Here is a 12,411-nt window from a genome sequence, read left to right as displayed (position 1 = left end):
TAGACGTTCAATCCATTTGAACTGACAGGGTCGGCAGCAAATTTACGTCTATTTCCATCAAGGGCAGCCAGAATTGTAGTCATGGTATCTGCAGGTTGACATTATGGTGGGATTTTGATGGCCCGCTAGGCTTATAAAGGAGGGCGCTCTGCATTTGTACTCAAATACTTATAAAATGTCTTAAACCTTTTCTGTTTTTCACCTGTCAGTCCATCCTCCATTCCTATTGTGCATTTCCCGCCCATCCCCGACTTTTATGCAAAAAAAAGAGAAAATTGTTCAAAGTATTATGCAAATTGCTAATTTTAGATCGCTGAGATTTTCAAACGCGGGTCAGAGTTGGCCATTTTTTGATATCAGTTATACACATACACACTGGAAAATGTGAGCTCAGGTGCATGTGATAATGGTATTAATGACATAATGTGGAAGGGCGGTCAAGTAGGTAGGGATAATCACATTTGATTGGTGGAAATGGCAAAGGCAATGTAAAAATGTCAGGCGGTCACTTTCTGGAAGTACTAGGTTTTAATTTTATTATCAGTTTAGAGATGTGACCAAAAATTCGGCGCCGAAAACCTTCGGCCAAAAATAGCTAAAATTGCATTTTCGGTTTTTGGTTAAAAAAAAAATAAATAAAAGTTTAGTTACCACGGAATAGTGTGAAGAACTGTAGTCCTCATGAAATGATGCAATCAAAACACGGCATAAGCAACACTACTGGCTCACAGCAAACACAATTAAATGAAGGAAAATAAATTTGCTTCATCACTGCTTTTTGTTCTGAAGTTGCTTTCCATATGTCCCGTGTCGCACGGAGTGCAGTGCATTTGAGGCCATGAGTGAGTCGTTTGAAGTTTGCTTTAATCTAGCATGCGGTATCCAAATAAAGTATTTCCAGTAAATGCATACATGTGGATTTGTTGTTTTTTTAGTACAGTAATTTTATGGCACAACCACTTCCTCTTTTTGTCACATTTTATCGCGACTTCCACACCCCCCTCTGCCAGTAAATTCGGCCGGGAGCAACTGCGCTTGGCTTCGTCGCCGCGAAGTCTCAGCCCACTCGCCTGGCTCTCGATCGATTTCGCTTGTTGCACAAGAAAACGGCGGATCTTATTTTGAGGAGTATGAGAGATTGTAATATCCTTGTAAAGAGCTTTACTAGTTTCAGCGAGAGCAGAATAATTTTTTGTTGTTGCTGTGAACTACAGTTCCACACAGAAGTACATCGAGATCTCATTTAGCTTAGCAACTGTGAAGGCATAAGATCCATTTTTCGAGTGTCCCAAACTTCCAAGAAAGCGCATTTATCAAGGTTACATCGGCCATGACGTCCACCGAACAGAAGGCTACGATGACGCCAGTACTTCTGGTATAGGACGCGTTGCAGAGTTCGCCACAAAATGATCACTGCCGCCGGGAACGTACCCTCCCAAAGGGTTTCAGAATCTGCACCTTTCAAACAAATTCCTTAAGCCTCTGGCCGGGGGTTGTAGAAATTTTCGGAAAATGCGTACTAGTGAGAATGGACCATACTTGCAACTGATCGTGTTTTAATAGAAAAAAAAAGCCATTAATCGGAAAATAATGAATTTTTTTTTACAAATTGAATATCATGAATACACATTATACATGATTTATTCGGCCTTTCGCTTTTCGATGTTTCCAATATTCTGTTCTGGCCAAGAATTCTGCTTTCGGTATACCCCTATTAGGGCTGGGCGATATGGCCTTAAACATGTATCACGATAATTTGAGCAGATTTATCTCGATAACGATAAATGACGATAAATTCACCCAAGCGGACTGTTATATAATTTGAAAATCTGAATCAATGCATGAAATACAGATTAACTATTTCTTGTTGATTTATTTACCAGCATTCAACTTGATATACTGTATTTAACAATTGTACATGCAGTCTAAACATTAAGTTTATAAAAATGTATTTTAAGCAATAAGAATTCAAGTATGAACATTTATAACAGCGTGTATGACTTGAACAATGTACATTGTCAAAATCAATATGCCTGTGCAAACATGTAATTGTAACACAAATGACTTGCAGCTTGAACAGTACACTTCAAAAAGACAACTTATTGTTCATGGCTGCTGTGACATAATTATTAAATACAAGTGTTTACTTTATGGTTTAAGGGTTTTTTCCCCCCAGTGCATTTTTTAAATAAATGCACGCACAATAAAAATAGCTGGGGCCATTTCTCTGTCATTATAAGTTTTGCCGTTGGATTGTACTTTATGCTGAATGCTTTACCATCACAAAAGCTATCAGAGGAATCACACACAGACAGATACAAAATAACGCCACATAGTAATTGCTAGATGCAGTCCGTGCCCAATCCACTCATTAAGTTCAGCCGTTTCGACGAGGTTAGAGCCGCTATCAGACTCCATAACGTTCATTTGTAGCGTTAGCCGCTAGCTAGCGTTAGCCTGGCTACCAGTAGAAAGCACTGAAAGCACCATCTCCGGAAATCGTGAGAACAAAGGAGGACAGCGGGTGAAAGCCCGTCTGGATGCCACCAAGAGTCTACTAAATGTCGGTTGAAAGTTTGGTGAACCTCCCTTAAGCCACACTCCATCACGTTTTGCTTGTAGCGTTAGCTGCTAGCGTTAGCTTACCGGGCTTTTGTTTGATTGGCTTCCTGATGATCACGTGACTCCCTACGTAAGCACATTCACTGCTTTCTTAAAGGGGAATGAACATAGACGAACAACACAGAATCAAAGCGGGATGAAAAGACTATTTTCTTGTTTTATTAATTTACCGAATTTACCGACATGGTCAAAATTACGTCGGTCATCGTTAAGAATTTCGGTGACGGTAAATTTTCGGTTTACCGCCCTGCTCTAACCCCTATATCATTGCCTTTGAGAGGGATCGCCATGAAATCCATTTGAACTGGGATGGCTGGCATTGAGCGATAATGTTTCATTGCCATTGAGGATGACAGACGTCCAATACAGTTTGACGGGGGGCTAGGGATGTCTACCGACGTTAATGGCAGCCAATTAGTTTAAAATGTGTTTATTTTTTTATATATTTTTTTATTTTATAAAACAATTTTCTATTGGGATGAACATAACTCATTACTTGATAAATCAAATAACCAGAGTAGTAGTGATTTGTGTTGTGGTTGGTCAAGTGAAGCTCAAACTATATTGAACCCTTTCTTTCAGACCTCTTCACAAGAGGAATAGACATTCAAGCTGTAAATGTTGTAATCAATTTTGACTTTCCGAAGCTGGGAGAGACATACCTTCATCGCATTGGCAGATCTGGTGAGAAACCTTTGTTACTCAAACCCCCCCTCGAAAATGCAAATAAAAAACCTTATTAACCCCACCTCGCACAGGCCGCTTCGGACATTTGGGCCTGGCCATCAACCTGATCACTTACGACGACCGCTTCAATCTCAAAGGCATCGAAGAGCAGCTGGGAACAGATATCAAACCCATCCCCGGCATCATTGACAAGAGTTTGTATGTGGCAGAGTACCACACAGAGAGCGGCGAAGAAGTGAAGCCATGAGCCAGTAAGTGCACACCTGCGTCTTAGTCGCAGACATAGACGTCCAATCCATTTGGACTCGTAGGGCTGACAGCGATCATTCGCTGCTAGACTCTTCCACTCAGTGCTGCCAGATTGGGTTGTGTTTTCTGCCCAATTGGGTAATTTCCAAAGACTGAGCTGGAGAGAAAGGCATTAAGCGGGTTGATTAAAATTTTGGCTTTTAACATTGGCATTTTAGTGCCTCACAACTGCATGTCAGTTCTGATTTGTCAGCACACGGTCGACTTCAAAATTTTCTTGCTTATTCTGGGTTATTATGAATGATTTCATCTTGACATTTTTATATGCTTCTGCTTTCAACACCAATCCCAATATTTTTCCCCTAGAATGCCCTATGAATCGGAATTACTCTTAACATACTTAAAATGTCATGGTTGTACTTTCATGGTGATTTCGATTGACAATCATGTATTTTTGACGTTAACTCATGTAAACACATTCAGTAAATTATTATATTGGAATGAAAATACAGTAGTTTGAACCTTCTGTAAGAACATCTCCAATGATGCTTATTGGCAAAACGGCAATGACTCCATTACAATGTAGTGTTGTCAAAATTATTGATACTGAGGTTTTTGCATCACCACAGGTCACCAAAAATTGCACTCCTTTTGATAGTAATGGAATATAATTTTGCATTTTCCTTGTTAACACATTGGCTGCCATTCACATTTCAAATGGATTTGGACATCCATGAGTGATAAGTTTATTTAAATCTTTACTATAGTTTTTAAGAGGCACAGGATTGGACATCTATCACGGTCAATGGCAATAAGAGTTGATTAAAAAAAAGGATATTGAGTTTTATGTAGTACCGAAAAGGGTATAGAGTACTTTTGTTGATTATCGAGTTGAAAATGTTTGTATCATAACAATAGTATTACATCTCGCTCTTTTCTCTCTATAATATCAAAATATAAATTGAGTTGTGTAAGTGAAACTTCTTGAACTTTGGGTTGTTATTTGAGTTTATTTCTTTAAATTGAACTGTTCAGGGGTAATGTGTAACTGAGCTGGAGACTTTTTTTTTTTTTTTTTTCCTGATCTGGCAATCCTGATCCCAGTTCAAATGGATTGTGTCATCTATCATTATGATAGATAATAAATTGGCTGCCTGCCAGGCTCAAAGGGGAAGTTCAGAATTTTTGACATCAGGCTTAATCTTTAAAGTGCGTACGACAGGATAAAAGTCTTAAATAGCATTGTTATGTGAATTAGAATCCTATTTTTAGATGATTCGACTATATACAACAATTTGGCAAAGCACAGATGACGAGAAATTAGTCTTTTAATCCGCTGTTTAGCCACGCCTACCATTATAGGGCTCTAGCACCCCCAACAGGAGGATGACGTCAGCAGGGTCATGGTTTCATCTGATTTAGAATTCAGCCCATTGAGGGGGAATTATTCAGAACGAGGAAAATGTGTCGAAGAGAGCCGCAAAATGTCATTGTTTGTCTCTGTACTCCAATATTTTTACAGGATGTTCTTTTTGTCGAAGTATTTTTCCCCAGTAGCTAAATAAATGGTATGGTCATGACAAATAAGTCTTGTGCTAATTGGAATATGAAATAAAATGCATTTATTCAGTACGACATGGCAAAATTACTCCATAATGGTCAAAACTGTTGACTTCACATTTACTGTCGCACCTCCTGAACAATATTTTATGCCACCCTAGTGCTTCGGAGAATGTAAACGAACCAAGAGGCGTGACAGCTAGCCGACATGCTAACCCGAACCGAGTGATGTTTCAAAGTCTTCAAAGCGAAAAATCGCACAACTAGCCTGGCGCATTTCACATGGCAGCGGGGTTGTCGATTGTCTTCGCCGATCGGCAACCCGCCTGGCAGTGAGCAACTTAGAGCTCGCCGTAGCAGGGGCTCGTTTGCGGGGAAGCAGCTGGACAATGACAGCCGGACAAACTGGCCGACGTCGGAGGAGCACGTATCTGCCACATGGTCAACACGAATATGGCGTAAGATAATGCTTTACTACACGGCGAACACGTAAACAGTGAGTTATACGAGAGCGGCTGCAGTTGTTGAGCAGCTAACATGGCAGGATGTGTCTGAAGAGAACTTTTCTACATGTCAATCTATGATCAAACGTAAGTAAGAAGTCCTTTATTTAAAGAAAGTTTGTAGTGTTTACTTTGTAATCGCTGTATTCGCGGCCATTTTTAACACAAGTTGCAATTTCTGATGGGGTTGAAAATTTGACAGGACACCGGGCACACTAAGAGTGCTGTAAGCAGAGTACAGTGCTCTCCTGGCGGGGGTGGGGGGGTGCGACAAGATGCCGGTCGTCAGCCAAGTGGCATTCTCTGTGGACAAGGAGGATTGTCAGCCACAAAATGCAAGCCACCTCTCTATTAAAACATGTGCCTTGATCCCAGTATTTGACATAATACAAAACACACAGTGTTTACTCACTTCCTCATAAGTCCAATGGTCCCACAGTTGTCGCACACTTGTTTTGGCCGATGTCTCGGTGAACAAACTTTCTGAAACCCAAAAAGGCTCGCACGCCTCTCCAAGTGCATCTAATAAAAGCCTGCAGCCGTTTGGCTGGCATGATGCAAAAAATAAACGAAATAATCAGCAAAATCAGCTGAATCCGCAGTCCATCTGCATGCCATAAAACAATGCTGTATCGGGAGATGCTGACCCGGATGACGTGACACTGACGTTGCATTCGCATTCGTCCTAAACCCGAGACTGAAGCCGGAAGTCACTCATTTCCATTGCACGGTATTCAAAAATTGAATATATGAAACGATCGCTTCCATGCACATCCAAGCGGTCCATTTCATTCAGGAGCATAAAACACCTCGTGAAATATGAAATAAACATGCTTTTTTGTGTCATACGCACGAAGTTGGCAGGGGTTTAGTCCGCGGAGTTTATTTCAACTAACTGCATGAAATTTATTAAGTTTCAGGGCACTGGAGTGGCTAAGCAAGCGTGAGTCAATGAACCCGTCCTAGCATGCCAATAAAAAAATAACATGCGCGCATGAAAATCACTGATGACCCATGCAATCAATAGTTTTGGCTACGTTTTCAGGACGAAGTTATCAAAACTTACCATTGCATATCAATAACTGCAGTATAAACGGCAACATTTGTACCGTAATTTCCGGACTACAAGCCGCTACTTTTTTCTCTCATTTTGGGTCCTGCGGCGTGTGCAATGATGCGGCCAATTTGTGTAATTTTCTGACGGCCGCCAGGGGCGCTCGAGCATGGAATGTGGGAGTGAGACACGTGGAATATGTGTCGAGGAAGATGCTAGTTTGCACTACTACCGGTAGTTTAACTTTGTGCGTTGTGCATGAATAGAGGTGACGAACCCTCGTCTTTGTGCATGAGTAGAATTGGCAGACCTGCATCATGGAAAATGTTAGAAGAAATTAAATTGGCCATCCGAGTTGTATGGGACGCTTTGATGAGGAGCGGCGAGAGATCGTTTGCCAAGACTCGCCGTATGCGAAGAGCAGCTTTGGGGGAGCCTGGCATCGTGAAGCGCTGTGAAAGTCCGCCATCACCAACGGGCTTTGAGGGGCCAGTCTGCTGCGAGGAGGACTGCACAGGCTGGGAGTGAATATGCCTCATTATGGGAGACATTGAAGGGGACGCGAAGGACAGACTGAGTAGGTGCGTGCATGGCGAAGTGCATCTGAGCGTCTTCATATCCAACACTGAGGGTGAAGACTTTCATGGTTTGAATACACAGGAGGAAGATGAAGATTGCTAACAATTTTATGTTTTTATTAACCAGCACAATTAGTGCTGCACTGCCATGCTGATGCTATGCAACTTCCTGCCGCTGCTATATAAGGGTTATAGGGAATGTGTGGAAACTCATTTGCCCTTTTCTTCTGTCTGTTTCCACAGCCTCTAAATGCACGCTTCACTATTTTGACATTCTTCAGTCAAAACTCTGTAGACTGATGCTGCATTTGAGGAAGGCGGGAAATTAGTTTTCCAATCTCAGATCAGGATAAATATGAGTGGCCGAAGCACTCCACTCTATTGTGGTCTCATTCTGCATCTAATAAAATAGCCCAGCAGAATAAATGAATTACGGCAGTTAGGTGTGACATTGTTTTGGACGCATGGGTATTTTGAACAACGATCTGCATTTTGGTTTGACCGTGTTCGATCTGTTTGTATTGTTTTTTTATTTTTTGGAGGGATGCTAGGAAGGGTCCACTGACTCGCGCTAGCTTAGCCATTCCGGAGCCCTGGAATGAATAAATGCACGGAATTTGTTGATATCAACTCCACCGACTAATATAACCCCCTATAATGCGAAGATTAAGCCTGAAATTCTGAACTTGCTCTTTAAAACACATGGGGGGTGGGAAGGGGACCTTTTGATCCAAAGTACTACTAAAACAAACTGTTTCTGTCTGTCACAGATACTCCATCCACCATTCCCCTTTTGGACCCCCTCACCCATCCCAGCTTGGATTTTTTTTCTTTTTAATTTGTTTTTGACGCCTTCATCAGGAATGTGAACTTTGGATGCGTTTTGGAAGAACTCATTTTCCTTCTCACGAGGCTCAATGCTGCACCGCTGGCACTGAACACAGTGCTAGACCAAGTTGATGGCATATTTTGGAACCCCACCCACTTCCAGCCACCATTTTCCTTCTCATTTCGAAACGGTTTCGTATGAAGTGCCTTAAGAAGAAGCAGCAGCCCAACTCGTCTCGAAGTAATAACCCTAGTCATCGATCATAACTGCATTTTTCTCCCATTTTTGATTGTCCTGCTGCGCTTCAAGTCTGGCTTATTAACATCGCAGGACAAACTTGGAACCCCATCGACCCCTACTGACAGAAATTTTTTGTTTTGATGAAGAAAGCCAGACTATTCTGAGTTTTTTTTTTTTTTTTTTCCTAGGTTTGCTTCTAAAAGAAGCTGACAATTTCGTCCTCAAAAAAAAAACTTGGACGACGGTGCAGCCGATCAACAACTTGAGTCATCTAAACCAGTGGAGATTTTTTTTCCCATTCACAACCCTTGCTCACCTTCCTACGGATGGCTGGACCTCTATGAACCTGTGTATATACCTTCATTTTAAGATTTTTTTAGACAAGTTAACGAGAAGGCTAGCTGACAACACAAAACCCAGTCTTCCCCACACACATACTTGTCGGCACTGGAGACTGATTACTGCCTGTTGGCCTGGGAGTTTATTTATAATTTTTACGAATGCCAGAATGGTTTCGAATTTCCAACAAAAGACCCCAATTGTCAAAGTGTCACTCACAATTCGCCAGTCTGTTACACGGACGCACGAGGACCGAGAAGAACGCAGATTTCAATGATGTCGTGTGGAAAAAGCAAAGTGGCTCATCTTGCCTGGAAAGAAAAAAATAAATGTAGCATGAAGTCCCTCTCTGCACGACCAGACTTCTTAAAAAATAAAGTGAGAACCTATCGCAGTCTGGCACTTAAAACGTTGAGTTCAGACAATGACAAGGACGTCTTTTTGTACCTGCCACTCTAATGCTAAGAAGTTGGTGGAGAAGACTTCTAAAAATTTGAAAAAATTCATGAAGACACGTAGGGGAATGGCTTACTCGGATGATGAAATGACTCGGACTGCAAATTCAGACTTAGCCACTGGCTTGTTTCTCTGCCCCCATTTTTTGTTTGTGTGTGTGTGTGTGTGTGTGTGTGTGTGTGGGGTTTGGTTATACGTCCTCAAAAAAAACCCCAATTTTGCACAAAAGCTCTACGGAGCTTTTTTGGAAAGTTGTGGTTCCCTTTTGCAGCGAGATGCTTGTACAGCCGTTCTGATTGTTTTCAAATGTCAACTAATGTCCTCATTTTGTCAGAACGGCCATCCCCCGCTCGCTCGTGTCTCACGTTGGCCCCTGAATAGTTGATAGATCATCCAATTAGGCGAATTTGGCATGGACGGGAGGGAGGGATTTTATGTTTAAAGGAAATATCAGTCAAAATTATAGCGAGCGAGCCGGGGATCCAAACTTTGCAGACACTAGGCAGCCGTCTGCGTCCTGGCGGTCTGTCGGCGGTACGCTAGGGTGTTTTTGTTTGAAGGTCCAACTGGATCAGCGGCTGTGGTTAAGATGGTTTGACGCCTACCGCCGACGACCGCCATGCTGAGAACCTTGGAGACTGAGACAATAGCATCTTGCCAAACGCTTTAATTGGATTTATTCATCAAATTGCCTCATTCTTTAAGGTCGTTTTAAATTTTTGGGGGGGTATCAATTGGCTTGTTTGCTGCCCTGATGCACACGGATCCTCCATGATAGCGGTGACAGATTCAAAACGTAACCGGCTTTTTGTCTTAATTGGGCTTCAGAATGTCAAATTCTGTTGGGGAGGATGCTGCTGATGCATCAGTTGAACTTGGGGTGCGCCTAATCTTCATGGAAATGGAGATGTGGGGGGGAGATCATGGAAAAATAAGTTGCCCTTAATTTTTGTTTTTGCCCAAAGAAAGATGTACTATTCTAATGTACTCAAGGAAATTTTAAGTTCAATTTTTATTTTCATGGAAATTTGGTCATTGAAACAATTGGCAGAAATTTCAGTGAAGCTAATTTTATGAAGTTCAAAACAAAAGAAAATGTCAATAATATTGGGCTTGAAGATTGAAAGTTTTGTTCAAAATAAAGCTCACTGAATTTACTTTTTGGTCTGTTTTTCTGACGTTACCTTGAATGGAGTCCTCAAGAGAAAATGGTAAACCCAATTGGTAGATTAATTTGTCGTAATTTCATATTTTTGTTCCAAGAAGTTGTATCTTATGTCAAAAAAACTTTTATGTTCAACTACTTATCAGAATGAAACTGAACAATTTAGGTGTTGCACACGAATTTATAATTTTTATCTAGGAGTCCTTGGTGTTGGGTAATTTTTCCTCCCAATTCTTTTTTTTTTTTTTTTTCCCTATTCAATTTTAGTCCCGACTCCAAATTAGTTTGACATTTGAGGTTTTCCCATTTTTAACTATTTATTGCCAAATGTATCACATTTGATATACCTAAAATTTCATGATTTTCAGGCTAATTCTGAATTTTGACATTTCATTTTGGGGAAAAAAAAATGATGGATGCAAGTCAACACATGCATCTGCAGGTTCCATGAGAAAATAAAACTGGATTTAGCAAGGGTTATAGATATTGGCGCGCTTATTACACATATTCATTTTGACTTTTTACAAATTCGGAAAAGGTTTCATGAGGACCTTAATTTTGGGATTCTGATAATTGCTTCATGTTGCAGGTATTGAAGGGTTAAAAATGTTTTATAATATAAAATCTGGATAAGGATATTTTTAGATTTCCCCCTTGAGGGATTTCCACCACATTGTGGTCGGGGGGGCGGGGTTGCGTGCCCCAGTGACCTTAAGAGCTATACAGTGCCCTCCATAATTATTGGATTTATAATAATTGTTTTTTAGCTTCTAATATTTACAATATTATAATATATATATAATATATATTTATAATATTAATAAGCAAAATATGATATCCCTGGAATGACGGATGACAGCCAGCATGTGTGATTGTATGGTCAATTGTTTTGATGCTTCTGCGCATGCGGGTCGTCTTGCTCAGCGCATGTCGGACTGCGAATTAGTGCGCAGATATGACAAAAAATCGGATTCGTGCATTAAGACCTGTAGTATGAACGTAGCCATAGGCTTGTTGCTGTTAAAAAGAGGACAAATAACAGGCATATATAATCCCCGTTTAGACTTATATTCAAAGTATATGGATCGATAGCATGCACGCACTGTTCGTGCATGTCACACATACGGGCAGTTCACCCAGACTCTCGGCCGTGTAAGCAATGTTGAAATATTGCTTATATGGAGCAGAGAGAAAATCGATCATTCTCAGGCTTATCCTCAAACCTATTTTTATTTTTTTATGACTGTTGTCAAGTCCGACCCTTCCTAAAAAGCCGTGTTCAAGGCAAGCTAGGCGCTAATAACGCACTGCTGCATCGCTACCGTACAGTCTCTCGCTTTTTGATGACGTAATTGCTGCATTAAATCAGATTTGTTGGACTGGACAGTACAGACCGCCGCGACAGTCTGGAAAAATGTGGCCCAGATCAGATTTAGACCACATACGAAAGTGACCCAGATCGGATTTGAAATGGTCCCGTTCTATGCGACTTGTCACGTTCGGACCGTCAAGTTAATGCCTCACTCGAGTCGGAAAAACACGAAAAAATCGGATTCGTGCATTAAGACCTGTAGCATGAACGTAGCCTTAAGGCTCAAACACACCAGCAACATGAACGTCGCGTCAACGATCTCGCAGCGATTACACTTCGAAACGCGGCCGTTAAAGTCAATCAGCCAATGCACACCAGTCGCAGTGCGTCCGCGTGTTAGACGAGTCCCAGAAGCGCTAAACGCGATGCACGCGAAAAGAACAGCAGAGTTTGTTTTTTGACGCGAGACGCGGCCCCCCTGCGTCAGTACTACTAGGTAGGATCGGGCAGGCCGGAAGTCACTCATGTAAAAATACGGTGGATCCGGTCGATTTTCAAAATAATATGCAATCGTAACTTACTAGATAAATAAGATAAACTGAAATGAGCTAAAACACCTGCAATTAATATGAGTAATACACAAATCCTGCTACACAATTAAATTTATTAATTTCTGCGTGGTGCTTTAACTTGAGAAAAAACATCAATAAAGCTTAGAAAAATGTTACTAAGAAAAAAAATGATTGAGGCATTTAATTAGTAAAATACATGTTAAAATCTTTGTCATTGGGATTGCTTTTTGCTTTAGCACATGCCT

At 41.1% G+C, this 12,411-nt stretch overlaps 1 protein-coding gene across 1 annotated transcript in view; it reads left to right on the top strand.

The window, feature by feature from the left end:
- LOC130911192 (probable ATP-dependent RNA helicase ddx6) overlaps positions 1-10,290 on the top strand; it is a 30,414-nt gene extending 20,124 nt beyond the window's left edge. The window contains exons 12-14 of the mRNA XM_057828988.1: positions 3,205-3,306; positions 3,381-3,560; positions 8,024-10,290. Of these exons, the coding sequence (XP_057684971.1) occupies positions 3,205-3,306; positions 3,381-3,556 (278 nt within the window). The 3' untranslated portion in view covers positions 3,557-3,560; positions 8,024-10,290. The remainder of the gene's footprint in view (positions 1-3,204; positions 3,307-3,380; positions 3,561-8,023) is intronic.
- Positions 10,291-12,411: the final 2,121 nt, after the last annotated feature.

This window comes from Corythoichthys intestinalis, unplaced genomic scaffold (genome assembly GCF_030265065.1).
Source record: "Corythoichthys intestinalis isolate RoL2023-P3 unplaced genomic scaffold, ASM3026506v1 HiC_scaffold_23, whole genome shotgun sequence".
Lineage (NCBI taxonomy): Eukaryota > Metazoa > Chordata > Actinopteri > Syngnathiformes > Syngnathidae > Corythoichthys > Corythoichthys intestinalis.
Note: the sequence above shows the minus strand (reverse complement) of the source record. Positions and strands in the feature narration are given on the sequence as shown.